This window comes from Carassius gibelio, chromosome B9 (genome assembly GCF_023724105.1).
Source record: "Carassius gibelio isolate Cgi1373 ecotype wild population from Czech Republic chromosome B9, carGib1.2-hapl.c, whole genome shotgun sequence".
NCBI classification, from domain to species: domain Eukaryota; kingdom Metazoa; phylum Chordata; class Actinopteri; order Cypriniformes; family Cyprinidae; genus Carassius; species Carassius gibelio.
In genome coordinates, this window is record NC_068404.1 from 22,647,708 (window position 1) to 22,671,181 (window position 23,474).

Sequence of the window (23,474 nt, forward strand, 5' to 3'; positions counted from 1 at the left end):
CATTTAATAACTTGCACAGCTGAGATTCATAACATTGTGTAAACTGCTATGATATCAAAGAGCACATTAAGGATAAAAATTCAATTATGGCATTGAGAATATGGTAATATTTTAATCTCACCTGTGCAGTGGGGTCCAAAAGTTAAAATCTAATTTAAACCAATAAAATAAAAATTAAACAAGAAATATTCCGGATTCTGCAATATTTCTGTCATGTATTTGACAAAAGTGCACATTTTCACGCTTCACTTTAAGCACAAGATGCTCTTTTGATAATTTGCAAATCATGCTGGAGAACTTGATAATCAGGTTTTAGACAAACCTGTCTTCTACTTTCATTAAAAGCACAAAACAGAAGCATTTTCACAAGTGGACTTTCAGACACTATACATGCAATTATAAAACTCTCTCTTTGCTGACCTGGCTCATGGAGGAGTGCTAGTGGGGAGAGCAGCTGAACCTGCCAGCTCCCCCAGGGGCACGGAGTATGAGTGCCCATTAGAATGATGGGACCTGGCAGCTGGGTGCCCTTATACCCGGCTAATTAAACCCATGCCACACTGACACTGGCTACACGGCTGGTTGTAGCTCATTGAGGATGGGAAGGGTGTGAGGGGATGGACTCTGGGCATTGTGGGATGAGGTTGGGCATATGGGGAGGTCACAGTGTGATTACAAGACTTGTAAGGCACCACAATACTAATATTCCTCAAGCATTCTGCTCTAAATCCCAAACCTACAGTAGTCCATACTTGCTCATTAGCAGTATGAAAAATTATTTAGAAACTATGATAAATATTTTACCAAATGTATTACAGCCATACAACCATGAGCACTCCCGTTCTCATTTGACCTCTTTAAGCCAAGCAAGGCTTGGCTTAGTTAGTTCTTAGATGGGAGAACATTTTGTAAAGAAACAAAAGTGTTGCTGAAGATATGTAGTGTAAACTATGTTAACAGGTCAGGACGGCAATAGCTGCCATAGCTTGGTTTGCTCAGGAAGAGACGGGGCACTGAAAACATGTATAAACTGAGTTGAACAAGTACTCTAATTAGATGTAAGCTTGAACGAGTCATGAACTCCAAATAGAGAGCGCGAAGTGGAAAAAAGCCCAGTTGGATACATGCAAAATAATAAGAAAAACAAGACCTCACACACACACACACAAAAAAAATTGCCCAGCTAGATGCATACTGTCATTTCACATGAGACAGAAACAAGAATACATGTCACTGTAGTCTATATTTTTATCAATTAAATTCCCTTAAAATAAACTTTAGTGTAAATGACATAGCATGTGTATTGATATACTGTTAATATTTATTTTGTAGCAAGCATTTTATTTAAGCTAAATACAATTAAATACTATTTTAACACTTTTTAGCATAATTCGATAAATTGTGCGTGACTGGAAATGTCACACAATAGAATATTATATCCCTAAGTGACATTTAACTATGACTTTTCAGTGTATGACTGAAGTATGACTTTGTATGACTTTTTTTTTTTTGATTGCATGTCTAATATTACAGTGACATGCTACACAAATAATTAGAAAAAATATATATGTATAGAAATATATATACACACATACACACACATCTATTTTTTGCTCAATCAATCAATCAATCAATCAACCAGCTTTTGGGCTTAAACATGCCATAAAAGCACCTATAGCAAACAACAAACAACTGACAAATGCAAGGGGGGTGGAAAAAATACTTTGCTGCTTTGTAAAGCATAGCAATGTATAATATTACCATCACCGTCTGGGTAAACAACTAATGACAAGTTTTCTCTTTCCCAATAAGAAAATCTGTACAATGTCTTGTACAATGTTTTATTCATTCTGTGCCTGTCAGCGGGTGAGTGGGAAATATAGGGAAAGAGACAGCACTTTCTCCTCCCACACTTGGAGCCTCCAGTTTTTACACTGAATAAATGCAAACCCGAATCCACAAAACCACTTTCAGGTTGAGCTACCCGAGAAGACACAGTGTCTGAGGGGAGTAAAAAAAAATGCTGGATATGTTCCACATTGGATCACGTGATCAAAGAAACTCCTCAGAGATGGCTCCTCCATCACAGGGGCTGTTTAATTCGGAGACAGCATGTTTGTTGTTCGGGGCTTTGGCCCGTCTCCGAGCGTGGTGTTCTTTTACAGGCTCAGCCCCAGGAGGGAACACAGGTAATGGGAGAGGAGTCTGGGAAGCACCAAGCTGGCTATTATCACTGCACAGGCCACAGCGTAGACACCTGAACACATGCTTAGAGGAGCACAGAAGATGATGGGAGTACCTGAGGATCACACAAGGAGATGCTCAGGATACTCAAAGGATACAGTTACTGGGGATTCACACTTAAGAGTTCAACGAATGGCTATAATGCTTGTTATAGTGTGAGCGTTCTTACTGTTGGGTGCCTGTAAAGCTATTGGTTAGCTGCACAATTGGCCATTGCAAATTATAGTAATTTACCAATGGGAGATCCTGTAAGAGAATAACTAGAACTTGGTGCTACAAACACCAAGGTCATGAGTTTGATTCACTGAGAACACACAAAACTGTTAAAATGCTTACTCTAGATGCACTTTTGATAAAATAATCTGTCAAATAAATGAATGTATAATAAATGTTTAAAAAATGTAATTAAAATAAAAAAAATACGAATGCAATAGACTTTTACATTTGTACAAAAGATTGTTATTTCGTATAAATGCTACTCTGTTTATTCATTAGGAAATTATGAAAAATTTAAACCACTTCCCATAAAAAATGTTAAGCAAATTATTAACGGTTTGACAAAACTGAAAATAATAAATGTTTCTTTAGCACCAAATCTGCAGGTTATGATTTATATAACTGTATAAAATATATGAAGTTATTATAAATTCTAATTTCACTTTTTTAGTTAACACAATAGACATCTTTCATAAAAATCATACTGATAGTGTTTTTTATTAGCTCATAAACAACTGATGCATTAACCTGGAATTGTGTTTGTGTCCCCTGTGCCAAACACTTCCTTTGAACTTCCTCTTCTTCCTTAAACAGATTTTCTCCACATTTCTTCTAACCCATATTGTTTGCAGTAATCAGTCATGGTTGGTCAAGAAAAAGAAATCAAGCACACTAGCTTTTGGCTTCAGTGAAAGAGCCCATAGAGAAAGATGCAGAAAAAGAACAAGAAAGCAGTGGGTCGCCCAAACAGTGTTTAGTCAGACTATAAAAACAAGATCAAGAGTTTGTTCACTCGAGATAGAAAGACAGATGACAAAAAAAGACTGAATTTACCAGAGGATGTCAGAAGATTTACACGACCCTCCACAGAAATGCGCAATCACAAATAAAATCACTCTCAAATCAAATCCCAAGCCATGACTTAACAAGCGACAAGGAGAAAATTGGAAAATGTCAAATGAGGGAGAGAAGATGAGTGGAAAAGACTGTCCCTTTAAGGCCCTGTGCAAGCGGAGTTTATACACTAAGCAACTTTAGCACCAACTGCATTAAACTCTCTAGTAATTTAAACAATACATGAAATAAATACATGATATATATTTATTTATTATTCATAAGCAAAGCAGCTTACACATAGGATGTGCGGAACGGAAGTCTTCCTCTGGACATGGGCATGTTGTGTGTATGCATGCACAGTTAAAAGCAAATGCTAGCAATTTGGGGTGGAATTATCTCACTTAATTCACTGCTTGCTGCTTCTGATTACAGCACTGGGGGAAAAGAAATCGTAACTATAACAGCTGGTCTACGATCAGCTTCTCCAACTCAAATCCAAACCTTAATCAGGTAGGTCTGCAGTACCTGGAGAAAGCTCTCTATTCACATTTCCAAACACCTTAATATATATGCACAGGATCCAGCCTTTCACTATTGCAACTATTCTGAACTCTTTTTTTTATAACAATCATATCCATAAGAACTACCATTCAAAAGTCTGTGGTCAGTCAACTTTATGCTCACCAAGGGCTCCATTTATTTTATAAAAAATTCAATAAAAACATTCCTATTTTTAAACATTATAATATTTTAAAGTATTTGTTTTATATTTGAATACATTTCAAATTATAATTTATTCCTTAGATGGCAAAGATTAATTTTCAGCAGCCATTCCTCTAGTCTTAAGTGTCAAATGATCCTGATGTTTGTGGAAACTGACAGTTTTTTGACTCTGGTGAAAAACTTCAAAAAGAACAGCGTTTATCCGAAACAAATATTTTGTAACAACATAAACATCTCTTCATTAATCAATTTAATTATTTTTTTAAACCTGATCCCAAACTTTAAATGGTAGTGTCTTAAGAAATATAAAAGTCACCAGAAAAATCCATTATAAACATATGTTGAAGGTGTACAGATTTTATCCATGCTCACACTGATGTTGTCAATGAGGTCTAATGTGATGACTTTCGATGGAAGGCAGTAACTTAGGATTCTGCTGATTGAGGAAATTAGTAAACATAATAAGAGTAGACATACTGGTATGCAATCTACCTGTCTAAATAACAATAATAATAAATAATTAATGTGAAGTGTTTTGCATAGGAAGTGAACGCAGTACAGTAGGTGGCATAACTGTTGTATGGTATATTGTTCTTCTGCATAGCACAGATCATAATCCTTTGGGCATCCCTGGGGTGTGCCAGGGGTGAGTTTGGAGGGAGAAAAGATGGAACAGCGGTGAGAGATAGAGAACGAAAAAGCTAGCGACATGCTGCGGTTGTGTAGAAGACAGACTCAGGGTGTCCGGTGGCGGGCCAGAATAAAACGTCCCTGTCAGAGGCTTGTGGCTCCCCAGAGTGAGTTCTGATTAATTGGGCTGTCCAGCCTCTATGATAGCGGCTGCTTTACCCAGCACTCCTGGGAACCGTACCCATGCCCTTTTCACTCAACCCTAAGCCAAAAAAGGGAACAAAAAAAGAAAGAAGCAAATATCTGGCCTTCGAGTCTTTGCGGCTAAAATTAGAGACCCTCTTCACTCACCTCTCATGTTTGCCGTCTCTCTCCCTCCATATTCCAAAATCATCCTGCATCAGCATTCTGTTCACCTTGCTGGGGGGTTTAATGTGTCTTTATGCATGTGTATTGGGAGCAGGGGACATTCAACCAGCAGAGCAAGTTTCAGTCTCGGTCATGTGTGTGTGTGTGTGTGTGTGTGTGTGTACAAGTGTGAAACAAACCATTAAATCTATAGCCAGCTCACCAGCAGGCCTCCTAGATTAAGCACCGCTGTCCACAGTAAATAGTCACAGAAGGCAAAACTCAACAGAGATGACATTGCAACAAAATTGCTATGCAAAGCCCAAAGTCCTACTAAACCCTGCAGTGCTGCCCTTAATTTTCTACTCCACTGAATCACCTTATACTAGAGATAGGAATTCTAAGGAATCTAGCATTATGTTCCGAACCGTTATGTTTCCGAATACGGTTCCCTTAACTGTTTTTTCAGTAGTTTAGAGGTTTATTTAGGAAATCAGACATGCAATTCCATTTCCAAATGTTGAAATGATGAATCACTAAATTCATGAAATTTATGCAAAATATCTGCGTCTGTTTACAAAATTATATGATGACTTCTCAGTCATTTTAGAGGTGGCAAAAATGTAATCCAGGCAACTCACTATATTTTCTATTTTAAATAGCAATTGTAAAAAAAAAAAAGTTAACTCATTTACTCATATATTAATTTATACTGTACAGTATATGTTCTTTTTTATTGCAGATTGCACTGCATTGGGAAACTACACCGACTCAAAGCTCTAGAATTTCATCAAAAATATCTTAATTTGCGTTCCAAAGATGAACAAAGAAAGGTCTTACAGGTTTGGAACAACATGAGGGTGAGTAATTAATGACAGAATGTTCATTTTTGGGTGAACTATTATTTTAATAAACCAGTGTGACCATCAATTTAATAAAATAAAGTCGCTCGGAAATCGACTGGCCTACAATGGCTGCACTGTCTGGTTCTGATCCAGCTCCTGAGAGCCATCCGAACATCATTCAGTTCCTGGTATAAAAAAATAAAAAAAGAAGAAGAAATGTTCTTTGCTTCCAACTCTGCCATCTACAGATGAATGAGCTCTTTTCAAAGTCCATTCATTGGGGAAATCGCTCAGTATCACTTCCAGGTAAAACGAAGCTAAAAACAGACTTTCATAGAGAAAAAATAATTCGGCACAGACACAAATACAGCATCTTTCCGTTCCTCTGGTTGAACGACAGTCCTTGCTCAGCACATGGCTCATCTCTCCTGCAGTCAGTCAGCCAGCCAAGGTCAATTGCCTTTACCCCTTTCATCTCATTCAGTGCTTTATGTCCCTTCACGGCCGACGTTATTTCTCCTCTGCACCAAGGTGACTGCTGGCCCACAAGAGACTGGCACAGTCTGCTGGCCAACATTAGAGATCAGCAGATGCAGCGCTGGCCTGACCCTGTAATTCGGTCTCATTGTTATCCCTTTCCACCTTTTTACGTTTCTGCCATCTTTAAATCACATTATTGCTTCTTTTCACACTTTGCCATTAACTTTCATTTCACATTTCTCCATTTTTGCTCTCATAAATAGCATAAGCATTCACTTTTCTCTTAAGTACTTTCTTTTATTCTTCAGTGTCTTTTTCCTCCCCTCTAAATCTTTCATTTGCGCTCACATTTTCCATCTCTTCTACTTCCCCTCTCCCAAATGTCTCCTTACAAGCTGCAAAATCACCTATAACCGCTCATATCCATAAGAGCTTCATTAGTGGGGACAAAATGTGTCTGTTGCGTGCAGCACAATGAAAATCCGGCCCTGGGAGGGAATACAAACATTTAATTATACAGCAATGACATAAAAAATGGAGAGAGGAACACTGAACGAAAGAGAAATGACTTAAAGGTGAAGTGTGCAATCTCGGCAACAAATCAAACTACAATCTGAATATTAAAACTGATAAAATCAATGATTTTAGAGCAAAGGGTATGAGTTTAGGGTGGGATGGGGGAGTGTTTGAGAACTGCAGTTTGGTTCTATTAATGCTGCTAAAACACACACACTCATCGAGTACTTAAAATTCATTTTGACAGTCCGTTGACTGCCAAAAAAATCAATAACTAAATAAATAAATGTAAAATTGCATTAGCTATTAGTAATGGATAAGACATCCATTGAAACACACAGGCTTTTTAACTGATTTGGTGCAATCTTTTGGGTAAATAAAGGTTTGTATACATTTTATTTCAATTATTTATGTCTTTAATGAGGTGTAAATTATATTATTTTATTCAACGCAACATAAGAATGAGATGACAGTCAGCTGGGTCAAAATAACCCAGCATCTGCTGTGTCCAATATTTACCATAGCACTGGGTTGCCAAATAACCTAAGGAGGGTTGTTTTTAACCTAGCATTTTTTAGAGTGTATATATAAAATATATTAAAAGACAAGCACCAGTAAAATATTCAGCGCTAATCCATTCATCCACATATTTGACTGCTCTTCAGATATTTACTCACACACATATTAGCAAATCAAGATTAAGATTCAATCGTGCACCACAGTCATTTTGAAACAGTCAGTATCACTCAAAGCCTTCCTGCAATAACATTGCTAAAGCAGATTAGCACTGAATATATTTATAAAAAAAAAAAGGATTACAGGGAAAGAGTGCAAGGCATACAGAGAAACTATCCCTTCTGCAGCCCCTCACAAGAAAGAAAAACATGAAACGCTCATTAGAGGGAGGTGCATTTCGTTTATAGCCAAGAACACAAGTCTGTAATTATTCTTTTATTTGTTAAGTTCATTATTCAGGAGTTTGGAAAAAGCTGAAAGGGGAGGAGGGCGGGGTTTAAATAAGGAGAAACAGCTCACTTAGTTGTCAGCGACCTCAGAGGGAACAACAAGGGAAAAAAAGACAAGAAATTGGGGATGCACAATTAACTTTAATTCCGTCCAATCGCTTTTAATTCCACGCGCTGCAGTAATGAGTGCATTTTGGCAAAGATTAGGCCTATATGCATTGTCATACTAATTTCTTTCTTTTGTGGCATGCACAAGAAAAGGGATGAAAGAAGTTGAAAGGAAGAATTGAAGCAGATGGAGGGAGAAGCCTGGAGAGCAGGACAACTCTGTATTAAAAGATTGGCAGTGTCAATCAGAGCCAATGTTTCATTTTCTCCATCTCTGTCCTCACGCAGAAGAAAATCCTCGGAATGGCACTTATTAACAGCCCCTCTGCTGTTCTTAATTGTAGGCTGACAAAGCCTGTCTTTGGATTTGGGAGAGAGGGACAAAAGCAGCTCTCAAACATCATAGTCACAAACGTCTGAACAGCTCATGAACATCTGAATAGCACTTTGTAGAATGAGTCAGAGCACTGAACATTTTGAATTTTGTCAGTGCCGAGAGGTGGAACTTGAGTTTGCGTGAAACAATAGCGATTGGTGCTGCGCTGTTTATTGCTTGCTTGGCTGTCACTCTTTCACCCTTGTCACTTAAAACTAAACAGAACTATTATTAAACTTGACTGCTCGTCTGGACCCTGACTTGGGTGAAACGGACTAAATCTACAGTCTGGAAACGTGAAAATTGCAGCTAATGGTTAGCTGGAATGTTTAAATTATATCAATAGCAGTGTTGGCTAAAACTCACACTTAGGGTTAGAGGTTTAAACAAACGCCAGTGACCCAAATGACAACTCTTTTACCACCACAGACATGAATGAGACCTAAATTGTGTGGTTTGTTGAGGAGATATTCAGTTTTAAAGCAACTTTTGCATGGTGAATGATAAAACAAGTGTAAAAAAAAACCCATAGATATTAAAAAACAGACCAGAACCATCTCAATCGAACAGCACTTGCATCATAATGTTGACTGTCACAAAAAAATTATGTGCACTTGTCCCTCCAAAAAGGCTAATTTTCATAATGTGAACGATGTTCAGTACAAGTAATATCAATAGACAGCACTTGCATCATAATGTTGAATAACACAAAATGAAATGCACTTTACAGTAAAAATTCCCTTACTTAACTTTTCAGTGTACTTTAGTTATACATTACAACACCACAAAATAACTCTAAAATTATGATTTAAACATAAAACTTTACACCTCAAATAGTAAGTTTTAGCAGATGAATACATGTAAGTGCTCAAATTATAAGCTTCACATTTCTGCTTTTATGCCCTCAAAAAAATGGCCCAATTTAGTTGTGGCACAAGGTACTCAATTATTTTTAAAGAAAAGAGGATAGGAGTCAAAACGATTATTTTTAGTAATCAAAGAAGTGCTTTTGATTGAGCTTTAGTTGCACTGAACTTCGAACATTGGATTTTCGGGCACAGAGGACATCAAATGTTACAAAGAGATGCCAGCTTTACCACGGACAGAAGGGTGTTTTCTCATGCTGTAACCGTTCTACTGCCTCTCTTAGCTCAAAACTATTTGATTCCATCACATTCACTTCAAACCGAGACTGCTCTTGTTTCAATACATCACTGGTGAACTTGTAAAAATTGGAATCAAGAAAACAGCAACGTGGGGTCGATCTGGCAATCACTGCTGTTCTAGATAAAGAGACAGCATCCCTAGCCAGCAGAACTGTGCAGTCCGAGGTTAAATGATTTGAACTTCTGACTTACCGTGTAACTAGACTGGAAAGGAAAATAGGCAGCTACTGTCTGATGCGATTCTCTTAGATACTCAGTGTATGCTTGGGAAAAGCTATTGTCAAAATGAATGTTTTGGTTTTGTCTGCAAACAATTTTGCATTATGAATTACACGAGTCGCCATATCCTTTTATCCATGATCAGATACTGCATGCATGAATACTGATAGCAGTTCAGTAATGTGTCGAAACAATACAGTAGAAGATTGTAAACAGCACGTGAACAAATTCACACAAGAAAGGCCACATTATAAACACATCCTCTCTCTTTCGGTCTCTCTCCATTACAGACACTGTGCGGTATCTGTAAGTGTTAAACCTCATGCTCTATAAAGGCATTTCACACTTGTTGGTACTAACTGTGGCACAATTTTGCTTAGTAACTGCTAAAATACCATGACATTTAATTTAATTGATTAAAAAAAAAATTGTTTGGTGAAAGTGCACAGGGTGTGTTTTAATATGCTTTTTTTTGGGGGGGGGGGGTCTATGTGCATCTGTCAGATGGACATCCTTTGACATTACATCAAATCTCACTGGGTTCTTTTCAATGCTTCACACCATGAACACAGCGTTTTTAGGATTATGTTTCAAGTTCAATTTATTCTTACTGAATAAAAAATGTATCCGCCTGAAAAGGCATGTGTTCTTTTATGCACATTCTACTGTTTTCATTCAGCACATTTTATCCAAAATCCCATGAATTCGCATAAAAAAGAAAGAAAAAAGAAGAAAAACAAGTGAACTGAAAACTAGGTAAATTCAGTATTGTTTGTATATTTATATATAGACAGTCATGCATATAAATGTATGTCACATATGTTCTATTTTTGAATAATTATATAAGGAAGAGCAAATTTTCATGCATACTATATGTTGTGCAACAGTGTAATACATCTAAAAACATGCCTCCATGTCAGTTCCAGCTGATCTAGATGTTTATGATGCAATAAAAACAAGATGAACACCATAAGACCGAATCTTGCTAGAGATTTTTTTTTTTAAAAGGACAGTACTCCCAAAAATCTAAATTCTGTCATCATTTACTCACCTTTATGTTATATTTCTCATTGTGCAGCCCGAAAGAAATATGTAGATCCAAAGAAAATAAATGAGACAAAATGTAAATTTTGGGGTGAACTATTCCTTTAAGATGATGTTACCATTTAGGCATCATCCCTGTGCCTCACAAAAATCTGTCAAATGAGCCCGGGGGCAGCTTTTGTAGGTTAAATTAGTGTAGAATTCTATGACAAGTCTAAGAGACTGAGAGAAAATGACAGAACGAATAAGCAAAATGATCAGATCCTCAAACAACTCATCAAATTCCCATTAGCCTCTGGAAGGATGAGGCAGCGCATGTACAGCAGCGGCAGCAGTCAGTCAGTGCACTTCCAGTAGGAGAGAGAGACACTCAGAGCCGAAGCAGAGAGCAACACGCTGCGCAGGAACCCGCCTTCGCTTGGCAGGAGTTGGCGCTCCTAACAGAATCAAAGGCTGCTTTTCTTCCCATTGAGACACACAGGCTCAGAGGTCAGCCTGCCTTTCTTGGACCAAGATGGAGAAAAACTTAATAAATGGGCTTTGTGAGACAATGGGTTATTGCCGTGTGGGCAGGCGTTTGTAGCACCGTGGCCTCTCGCTTTGACGAAATAAAAGAGAGTGAGAGATGCTGCGCTTCGACTGGAACGATAAAAGTAAATACTTTACCCTTCTTTGCTGATAGGGCTTCATGTCTGTGCCACAGTGTGTAAACATTTAGATGTACTGTGAACTTGAGAGGTGCGAGACTGGAAATAAATTTACAGTGCTTTGCAAACAAATCTGTGGCATATCATACGCCGCAGATGGAGTTACATGTTATAAAGGACAAATACAAAAAGATCTGAGTAAACAACATTGTTTAAAAAAAAGCATTCCATTAGGGAAGACCGCAAGCTTAAAATGCATTTGATAGAGTAGTGAATCTTTTCCAAAAAAGTGAAGAGAAAAAAAAAAAAGACAGAAGATTCCCGTGGGATACTCTGGCCTCATATGGGACCTGTCAATCAAAACTTGTGTGAAACCTCAAGAGGCTAGCTTTAAAAAAAATAAATAATAAACTTACTTTCCCACAGTCATCAAAAATTTCATCTTCGTATAAATATTTATTCCTTTAAAGATTGGTTAAAAATAATAATAATAATCTTGACTTATTTTAATTCAATTTAGAATGTTTTTCCTTGATTTAAACACTTAATCCAAAGCAATTTTTTTATGCAAAAAAGGGAAATTTAACACCTAAAAGGGTTATGCTACGGTCACAAGTCAAATAACATTAATCTAGTTAAGTTTGGCACAATTTTAAGGACTTTTTTTTTCACATTATTTTTTTATCATGTGATATACTCCTCATGCTTGTTACACAGCTCCATTGTAACAGGGAATCCATCCAAGAAAAAGATCAGATAGCAAAAAAGAGAGCTAAATTGCTGAACGATTAATTTTCATCAGCAGCCAGTCTCACTGACGGGACTTAATCCAAAGCTAAGCCGATTAACAAACTGATATTTGTGTTCCTACTATTCCCCACAAGTCTTGCTACTGGCACGGCTCCTAAATGTCACGGAAGAGACTGATTTAAATTCACGGCCGTCTTCAGACAGACTGAAGTGATAACCGATACGGATCACAATAATGAGTAATACAGCCAACTAAACAACAGCACACTGCAGTGGTCAGATCTCTCATCATCATAATCATTAACCCTTTCATTAACTTTGCAATCAACAGAAAGACACACTTTAATTATTTCCCATATTACAGCCTGGAACTGATGAGACTATTTATTGACGGCAATAACTCCTTAAAATTAACATATTAATGACCAAAACAAGATCATTTTAAATATGTATGTTTAGTATTTAATATTTATGCATACTTTTCAACTATAAATATTAAAGCAGTTATAGACTTCTGTATTTACTTGCTTAAATTTCATTATATTTGGTAGTTAAACCTTTATTTCCTTTCATTTAAAGGCTAAAACTGTCCTGCATATGGAAAACTATATATGTCATATGTGGCAAACATTTTTAAATCACATTTTTACCTTAATGTTCTTTTAAAATGTGCCTGTGATGTGACAAATCAATTTTTACCAGTATTTAAACGTCAAATGTCTCCATATGAATATTACCTCATAAAACCAGCATGCACAGTAATTATAGATGAACTGGAAACAAGTTTTAGATGAAGTATACCATGTCAAACCACTACACAACATCTTGAACTACCCAACAATAGTTCAGAGCAAATCCATTACCATATTTCTTTTTTTTTTTTTTTTTTTTTTTTTGGTGAAGGTTAATGTTCTTCAAACCTGCACTTTCAAAACAGTTCTTCATTAAACTTAAAAACAAAAAGGTGGTTCTGCTTCTGTTGCAAGCAAAAGAAAACAATCCGGAGCTACAGTAGCAACATCATTTGTTTTCAAAGAAAATGTGTTATTTACTTACTTTTAACAACTGTAACTTTGCTGAATATCCCTACAGTGTTGTTGTTTTTACCTGTAAACCCATTAAAATCGCTCTCCCTTCAGGCTTTGTAATTTATTTAATCTAAAATAACAATTGGATCAGCATCGCTTCTCCTCCGGCAGCGCGGCGGAGCGCAGAAGTGCGTCAGGAGCGCGTGCCTTTGCCAATGACACGGAGATCAGTAACTAACCATTAGACCTGATTAGTTCGTGCTCTTTACCTGCTTTTGATTAGTCATTTGAAATGACTCGATTTTACCCGTTAGTTACTAGTCAGTCTGTCTAATCGTCACTATAAAAACTGATAAGAAGTTAAAACGAACAACGCAAAATGCGCATAAAAGACACAAGAGATATTTGAAATAGTTTCGAGATTTTCAAATTCATCGGATGGCGTAATAACTTCGCTATAAAAGTTATCTTGGATGCTTTTAATGAGGTCAATTCAGTTCGACTGTGATGGAGGATCGGTGGCAACAGCATCATTTATACTACTATAATCGATATCGAGGTTTCATATTGATGAATTTACTTGTTCTAGATGGATCTACGTTTGAAAATTTGTCACGATGACTATTCATCAATGCATGTGATTGCGTGTGTGTATGTGAGAGAGAGCGAGAGAATGATTATGCTTTGCTTAAATTATTGCTTTGCGTTTTATTTTATATTACATATTGAAATGATAGGTTTCAATAATATTGTTTTAAAGATTATATATTATATACTTGGATTCAGCAGTATTTGCACGCATGTGTACATGCCAATAAAGTGCAGAGAAAGAGGGAAAGAGGGGGAGATTTTTGATTCAGACCATCTCGGTTCATATACTACCACCATGTGGAGATCTGAACGCCATTGATGCGTATTCAGGTTATTCTTGCCATGAAATGGCAAATCTGCCACTTTTGTTATGTCTTATATTTCCCAAAAAGCTATTTGCATTCCAAACACATTGAGTCTGTTTAGTTGAGCAAACTTTTCAATAAAACGTATTCGAAATAGACATATTCCTACTTAAATGACGTAATAAGACAGCGTACGTAGAACATAACTTTTACATTTCTACATAAAAAAAAAAAAAAAAAAACTGAAACGGATGAGAAATCAAATACTGTGCATTTGATTGCACGCTGACATTTTAAGTTTCCAGACCCCGAAAAGTCAACCACAAACCAGTCGCACGCACCAGAGGTTCGACTCAAGGCAACAGAAGTGACTTTTCACATGCATGGAAACCAATGACCACTCCAAATCTTTCTAAGACAGTGTACGGACTGAGAATAACAAAACAAACGTCCAGTGAGACTGAATGCCCCTTTCAGTGCCACTTCAGCAGTGCCATTCAGCGCTATCAGTGCCGCTGCTCCAACTGTACACCAGCTTACTTCACACCAACACACATAAGATACTCTATGCGTGAAATCTTTGCATCATTGTGGTGCTGAATGAATGCCACTCATTTACCATCACAACAACGCATACATACTTCAGGGTTTTATTGTTAAGATAAACGAACAGACACAATAATGGTTCCTCGTACCAGAGGATGGCTACCGCGAGAAGCATCCACAAAAAGTAAGCAGAGCTGATAGGTGCGTGCACGAGACGCATAAACACCTTTGCGCACGAGACGACGGTCAGTCGTTTACTCACCTTGCTGCGAGTCGATGAGACGGACCGCGACAGAAGTGAGGAGAACCCCGAGGCAACACAGAGAAAATGCCAGCTTCATGTTTGAAGTTGCCCGTGTGTTTCACATGTCCAACACCATATCCTTTTATTTTAAATGTCTTAAGACAGGAAAGCAACTGCGGTGGAGTCACTTCTCAAGTGCTGCTATTGCGTGTCAGAGTAAATAACGTGATAAGACGTCCCGTTTAAATGGTAAAATAGTCCTCAGGAAAGAGTGTAAAAGTTCAGGTGCGAGAATTTCGCTGTATAGTGCTTTGACAGGATCTCGACTCAAGGCTCATGCAATTAGGCTACTCTATTCAGACGCTCTTCAGCGCTGCGACGGCACAAAGCCTAAGGCACGCCCCCACCAAACTCCGCACCGCCCTCCGCTGATCTGATTGGTCCAAAGTCTGTATAATTAGACAAGAACCCGCCCTCCCACGCTCAGCGTAAGTTTTTGATTGGCTCAAGAAGCGCTCGCTTCTAAATACACCTGTCTTGTTCTGCATACGGCGTCTTCTTCAACTGGGCATTTGGTCACATTTGAAGAGGTTTTTCAAAAGTTTTCCCATCAAGAACTTCCAGAGAAAGCAGGCTGACATCGTTATTTCGAATAAAGCTCTACAGAAGTTATGTGTAGTTCACTTACAAAAGTATAAAAAGTAGCATCACAGGACCATCCCAGCCTTTCTTTTTTTTTTCTTTTTTTTTTTGTAAAGGCTGGCTGTAGAAGGCTATGTGCGTATAAAACAAACATTTTCTTAATACATCTCTAAATAGCTTATGGTTTATAACATTTATAATATAGATAGTACAAGGTTTGTTTGTCAATATTTTAATTTCAGATTTCAATGAATTAACATGATCTTTTTATGACTTTCCCGATCACTTAGATTACTGTAGTGATTTTTAAAAATCGCAATTTAGCATTTTATATAAATATAACCATGTATATTGATTATTTAATAAATTTACATGACTTCTCCAGAGCTGAAAATCAGTCTTAAAATGTTCTGATATTTTACAGCCATCTATTACTGTGTGAGCCCTGCAGTGATATCAATTAAAAAGGAACGCTATAAAAGTGTTACAGAGAAAATCTAGCTTTCTATGTTAGTAGCCACTGACTTAGTAAAGCATCTCTGGATCTCTTAAGGTCGAAAAACTCTACAACCTGACACTTAGCCAAGTCACTTCAGTGACACACTGCATGTCATTCACACCTGCTATCAAAGACAAGGACTGTAGGACGCAATAATAAAGTAAGCATCTGGTATGCTTCACACCGCCTCATATACAGTAAATAGGTCACATTACTCAAGAACAAAAGAAATATACAGTGCAAAGTTTGGATATTCCATTGTTTTGACTAAAACAGCCAATGTTTCAGTGCACCTCATACACACAAACAAACACACATCCATGTTAATATCCCAAGGTGTGTGTGTACAGTATATATGTAACAAGATATGTATTGTATTACAAAATATCACAAGATTTGTTTATTAGATTCATACTACAAGAAATCTGTAGCTGAAACATAAAATGCAAATATTATAAAGTGTGTGTGTGTGTATGATATAAATTCACACACACACACACACTATGTGGTGATTAAATGAAACTGGTTTGAACCAGAATATCCAATGCACTTTCATTTTCACTGCATCTTTATTCCTGTAAACTCTGCTTTTTAGATCACAATTATGACGGAGTCAAAGAAGAGTTTGACAGGCTGATCTGCTGGTGTATAGCAGCTGCATAGTTATTGTAGTACTGACCTTTCACCACAGGAGGGAGTCATCACCACACATCTGGGGTTACCGAGGGTCAGAGCCAGCAGGAGATCAAGCTGTTTCCACCCAAGCATACAGCCCTGCAAATGACATTGGCTTCTTATCCTTTGGCTCTTTTAAAGAAGCAACTAAGTTTTGCAATTTGATTAAATATTATAAAACATCAGCTGTTACTTAACAAGACACTTTCCTGTTCTCATTTGTCAGCTCAAGAGCAAACAACACAATTAAGCGACAAAATATTCAAATGGACTTTTTTTATATATATTTTTTTCTTTAATAAATCTCTCAGAATGGTATGTATGAAAATATCTTCCAGATGCTCTCAATCGCATAATTCATTCTCCGGATTAGGAGAGTGAATAGCAGAGGTTCCGCCGATTGGCCAAAACACCCTTGATGCCGGGTGTAGAGCTAATCTAATACATGACTCCATGATTTGTTTAATGGATGAGAGTTAGCTGTGCAAGGACCGCCAATAAAACCTGGGCCTCCAGAGGCTCTTCCGTGCATAATGATTCCAGACACACAATATCCAAATAATGAAGCGGCTTTATCAAACTAGGCAGAGCTTATTTCCACCAGTGTCCTTCTCTCCCCTGCTATCTCCCATTACACTTCCTGCATTCAAACCGCATCGACGCTCAACAGCCTGCCACAAAAGACCAACAGCAGCGTGTGCCAGAGAATTAGTTAATTTCGGGGAAAAAATGAAATTATTTACATTCAGGAAATGCTATTTCCCGACAGACCATCAGAATCACTAGAGATTATATGAGACTGAATGTATTATGGCAACAGAAGTGGGCAGAGATTGTTCAGGGTACACACTGAACTGAAATAATTACTCAGGTGTTAGTTATCAAAGCAAAAAAGTTATTTTAAACTGTCAATGTAAAAACTTTAATTAAAATATAGGCTGTACATCATGAAGCCGTGTTTTCTTATCTAGTAAACTCCATATACATAGTAATATGTTTGCATTTCATTTCCTGTCTGAACAAACATTTGATTCTCTAAAGGAATAGTTCGCCTGAAATGTAACTTTTCTTTTTCGAAACAGATTCTGAGAAATTTAGCATTATGTCACATGCTTGCCAATGGATCATCTGCAGTGAATGGGTGCCGTCAGAATGAGAGCTGATAAAAACATCATATTAATCTACAAGTAATCCACACAACTCCAGTCGATCAACCTTTCGTGAAGCAAAAGCTTCGATTACTTTGAGTGATGCACATATCGAGCACCATTTACATCTGTTCTAAACAAATAAGTCAGTGGATTTGACAACAGGGGATGGACTTTTTTACTGGAAGGATACATTAATATGGTATTTTGGCATGAAATGACTGTTTAATGTTAAAAAGTCTTAATGATGATGTTTTCTTCCTAACAAACATGCGGCTTTTCACTTTACAAGACGTATACTGATGTAGTGGAGTCACATGGATTACTTGTGGATTATTGTGATGATTTTATCAGCTGTTTGAAGCCTCATACTGACGGCACCCATTCACTGCGGGCAAGTAAGTGATCTTGAATGACCTCAGTGAGAGTAAGCTTACAGCCAACTTTGAGATGATCTAGTCCTTTAAATATAGACTGGGGAAGTTGTGGCCTATTGGTTAGAGAGTTCGACTCCTAACCATAAGGTTGTGGGTTTGAGTCTCGGGCCGGCAATACCATGACTGAGGTGCCCTTGAGCAAGGCACTGAACCCCCAACTGCTCCCAGGGCACCGCAGTATAAATGGCTGCCCACTGCTCCAGGTGTGTGTTCACTGTGTGTGTGTGTGCGCACTTTGGATGGGTTAAATGCAGAACACGAATTCTGAGTATGGGTCACCATACTTGGCAAGATGTCACTTCACTTCACTTCTTATTATGTTACCTCATCTACTAAACTCCATCGAGTAATATAGTTGTGTTTAATTTCCTGTCTGCACAAACATTTGACTCTTAAACGTATCTGAATCAGTCTACAACGAACTGTGGAGAGCAAATGATCCATTTCTGAGAAAATAACTGAGCTGAATGACACAGAATTAATTTTACTATCTCAGACCGTAATCGAGATCAATACATTGCAATGTACAAATTACCAACTTATGACATAACTATGCTCTTTTGAATGAGTCTGCATTCAGCAATCTAAATCTGCCTTAAAGTTTGATGATCTGTTCCTTTTTTAATGGCCCGGAGACAATTGACAAATTGTGTCGTCTTTAAGTAGCTTAGATCTGGAGTCGCTGAGCAATGAGAAGCATTACCGAATTACACACACACCATTACGTGGCCACTGCCATCGCTAACCTCCCTCATCAGAACTTAGAAGAGGACTCAGTGACTGTGTAATTGTTTTCCATTCGGTGGGTGCTCTCTGCTACCGTCTCATTGTGAGAGTTTTCTGACTCAGGTTCTCACTGTCTTAATCTGCTCAGACCTTTCACAACAAACGTTTACCCACTAAAACACATACAGAGGAGTATAGTGTGGAACATATTTATTTGATCCCCTGCTGATTTGGGCTGAAGTTTGCCCACTTAAAAAATAAAAATAAAAATGAAGGGTCTGTAATTTTTATTGGTAGGTTTATATAGCTTATAGAGACAGAATACCAACCAAATAAATCCATTAAAACATTTATTAATAAATAAAGACTTATATAAAGGTTAAAAATTGATTTGCATCTCACTGAGTGAAATAAGTATTTGATCCCCAAGCAAAATATGACTTACTTGGTGCAGAAACCCTTGTGGGCAAAGACAAAGGTAAAACTTTTTTTTGTAGTTGGTCACCAGGTTTGGACACATCTCAGGAGGGATTTTGATCCACTCCTCTTTACAGATCCTCTTAAAGATTCTTGGCTGTTGTTTGGCAACTCAAAGTTTCAGCTCCTTCCACAGGTTTTCTATAGGATTGAGGTCTGGAGACTGTGCTTCTTCTTGAGCCACTCCTTGTTGCCTTGGCAGCACGTTCTGATCCATGACCCATCTTCAGTGTTCTCGTCCAAGATTTCACAGTACATGGCCCGTCCATTTACCCCTGAATGTGGTGAAGTCATCCTGTAACCTTAGCAGAAAACCAGCCCCCTAATGTTTCAATCTCCGTGCTTTAGGGACGGTGTTCTTGGGGTCATAGTCAGCATCTCTCTCCCTCCAAACACAGTGAGTCAAGTTATTGCCAAAGGGCTCAATTTTAATCTCATCTGACCACAGCAATTTCTCCTAGGTCTTCTCTGAATCATTTAGATGTTCACTGGCAAACTTTAAATGGGCCTGTACATGTGCCTTTTTGACCAGGGGAACCTTGTCGGCGCTGCAGGATTTCAGTCCATTGTGGTGAAATGTGTTACCAATGGTTTGTTTGGTGATTGTGGTCCCAACTGCCTTAAAATCATTAACCAGTTCCTCCCGTGTAATTTGGGGATGATCCTTCACCTTTCTCGTGATCATTCTTACCCCGTGAGGCGAGATCTTGCACCAACACCAGTTGATGGTTGTTTTGTATTTGTTCCATTTCCGAATAATCGTAACAACAGTTGTCGTCTTCTAACCAAGCTGCTTGCTGGTGGTCTTGTAGCCCATTCAAGCCTTGTGCAGATCTACAGTCTTGTATCTGACATCCTTTGACAGCTCTTTTGTCTTGGTGATAGGAGAGGTTGGAATGGAAGATACAGATTGTGTGGACAGGTGTCGTATACACCTAACGAGCTGACATTAGGAGTAACTTCTTAAAGTGGAAGGACTAATCTATGTTCCACGTGGGCACATTATCAATCTGTGGGAGCCTGAATTCATGCTGGTTGGTAGGGGATCAGATAAGTATTTCACTCACTGAAATGCAAATCAATCTCTAACCTTTATATAATGTGTATTTTCTGGATTTTTTGGTTGGTACTCTTTCTCTATGCATTCAAATAAACCTACCAAAAAAATGACAGACCCCTCATTTCTTTGTAAGTGTTCAAACTTACAAAATCAGCAGGGTATCAAATAAATATGTATGAATGAATAGCTTTGTGAATAAGAGAGTGAGGGAGTCTATAGTTTGGCTTAGAGCGGATTTATAATTGCAGCCTGTGTGAAGATATTGTCAATTGGGTTTTAAATTACTAATAATTTCCACTGGGACCCTCATATGACTCAATGGAATTACTGGCTAACAGACTGAAGAAATAGAATTGTAATGATTCATACGCCTTCTACAAAAGCGCTTCTGCTTGTTAATTTAAGTGTGCTTCTGTTTAACCGCGATCTCGTGACTCCAGATCAATAAGATGATAGCAGGATTTGCTATAGGATGCTGCCATCTTCAGGATTACAGAGGCACTACAAAAAGTGTGATAAATGTGGCTCAGTCAGCAGAACATGAAACAGTCGACACAATAAATACTTTAGTATTAAAGGAACACAATTGTACATTTTCCATTGTTAAAAAGTTATGCCAAAGATATAAATAGTTATTTAGAAAATATGTATAAAATAAAGAATCTTCAACAAACCATAGATATTGACAGAAAGGGGAAAAAAAGTTTGTGCACATGTAAAGGAATATTTCACCCACAAATTAAAATTTGCAATGGTTTAAAGTTTTGTTCATTGTAAAACTGTTACAATGAGCAAACAAACTCATCTACATTTTGGATGGCCTGAATAACTAAATAAAATAAAAACATTTGGGTGAACTGTTCCTTTAAGAGAGTCTGACAGTTGCTGGTACAGTATATTACAGGATAGGTTTGAGATACCACCAAACTAAGCCAATATATACGTTTCATTTACCCTTTTAGAGCTTTGTGTGAGTGAGTGAGTGAGTGAGTGAGTGAGTGAGTGAGTGAGTGAGTGGGAATAAGGAAAGAACTGTCATATTTGGAGGACTATTACTTCAAAACATAAATGTACTTCTGTATTGCTTGTGAAATTACGACATCTGCTGGACACTTTGGGAAAAACACTCCACTAGTTTAAAAAAAAAAAAAAAAAACTAAGAAAACCAGAGACTAAAGTTTATCAGAAGAATAAAAAAAAGAAAGTCTCCACCACTTGGAGGCAGCATCAGACTTTGGTAAACTGAGTTTTTTGTACATTCCTCCAGTTATGAAAACTGCTTTTGTACCCATGTCACACACAATTGCATTTTGATGTCAGACATAAAAAAAATAATAATACAATGCAAGATGCAGAGACAAGTTAACACCGAAAGTTCAGTTCCAGCTTGTTACATAATTACACCAGTTATCTTTATCGTTAAGGTAAAGTGGGCCACTGAGAAGACATGCACATGTTTTTCTCACAGATAAAAGGGCTAAAAACCCCACTGTGAGTCTCTATAAAAAGACAAGAGCGCAGTCCTGCGGTCTCGAGTTGGCTCGGTGTTTAAGGACCCGATGGTTCACATTCACAGCTATCACTATTTCTGTACTGATAAAGAAGGGTAACACCAGCTCATCATGTGTGAACGCTCTCACATGTATCTGTATGTACAAACTGGATCACACGCTTGACTTTGTGTGGCTATGTATTTGTAAGCGTGCAGAAGTTTGCGCATGTGCGTGAGTGATTTCGTCTATGCACAAGTGTCAGTTTGTTTCAGTAGGCTTACATTAAGATTTTCCACTATCACAGAATTAAGTCACTCCCACCACTTAACCTCCCGCAGCATCCCTACTCTACACAATTTCCTAATTATTCAGCCTACTTCTTTTGTGATGAAAGGCCCACGGCCACAGACAGAAACTTACGGTCATGCTAGTCAGTTCCTTGAAGTGGAGGCCATGGTTGAAGAAAAAGTTACCAACTAACGGCACATACAAACCACAGTCTTTATACTGTATGTTCACCACAAATCAACTGTTCTTTTATATTTAATAGTGCCATTATTTATGAACTTATCGTCATCATCCAAAGCAGAGAGGATGAATGAGCCATAATATTAAACATTGAATCATCACGTTGAATTTGACGCCATAAGATTCAACTTCTAGCCATGTTTAGCTATAACTTAAATATCAGCACTGTGTGTAAGTCAAATAATTTGTTTTGGGTTTTGTCTTAAACCCAAATGAGCTATCTCACATTTTATAGATGCTACACAATTTAGGAAAATGCCAGATTAAAGTTTAAAAATCGCCAGTTGACTAAATGTAAAACTTGAAAGCTCACCTTTCAAACAGTAGCCGACGCATATGACGTCATCGGAAGATTCCCAAACTACGTTGTGATTGGTCTTCTTTCTAATATCCGTTAACATACTGAATTGTGATTCGTTTGTTTTTCTTGTAAGAGAACCGGTTCGTTGGTTCGGACGACTCGTTTAAATAAATCGGTTAAAAATGATTCACCGATTCCAGGGTTGACAACTTTTAAGTTCAAAGTTCATATTGGAATTAATATCGATTCGATATCAATTCATACGTGTATATACTGTATAAAATTTAATTCGGTATTTGGTTGTATTTATTGTGTGTAATTATGCGAGTAATTCATATATAATAATAATAATAATAGTTCATTATATTTATGATAGCGCTTTTCTGCATTTCTAAGTAAGCACTTAAACACTGCATCATCCTCGTCCAACACCAGTTAAGCGATGGCAGCCATAATACGCCAGAACGCCCACCACACACAAGCTTATTGTTGGAGAGGAGACAGAGTGATGAAGCCAGATAGTAGATGTGGGTATTGTTAGGAGGCCATTATGGTCAGAGGCCAATGGGCAAATTTGATCAGGATGCCTCACACATCTACTCTTCTCAAAAGATATCCTGGGATTTTTAATGTCTCATCCTAAAGACTTTCTTTCTGATA

General features: G+C 37.6%; 1 protein-coding gene across 3 annotated transcripts in view; it reads right to left on the reverse strand.

The window, feature by feature from the left end:
• The window catches only part of erbb4b (erb-b2 receptor tyrosine kinase 4b), a 317,969-nt gene extending 295,098 nt beyond the window's left edge, over positions 1-22,871 (reverse strand). The window contains exons 1-2 of one of the 3 annotated variants that reach the window (XM_052566051.1): positions 22,827-22,871; positions 16,649-16,743 (exon numbers count right to left, since the gene is read on the reverse strand). Coding sequence is in view for 2 of the 3 variants with exons in the window: in XM_052566049.1 (XP_052422009.1) it covers positions 14,847-14,925 (79 nt within the window). In the remaining variant the exon portion in view is untranslated. Of the gene's footprint in view, positions 1-14,846; positions 15,208-16,648; positions 16,744-22,826 lie in introns of those variants that run through there. The other 2 variants (XM_052566049.1, XM_052566050.1) reach the window with 2 other exon arrangements.
• Positions 22,872-23,474: the final 603 nt, after the last annotated feature.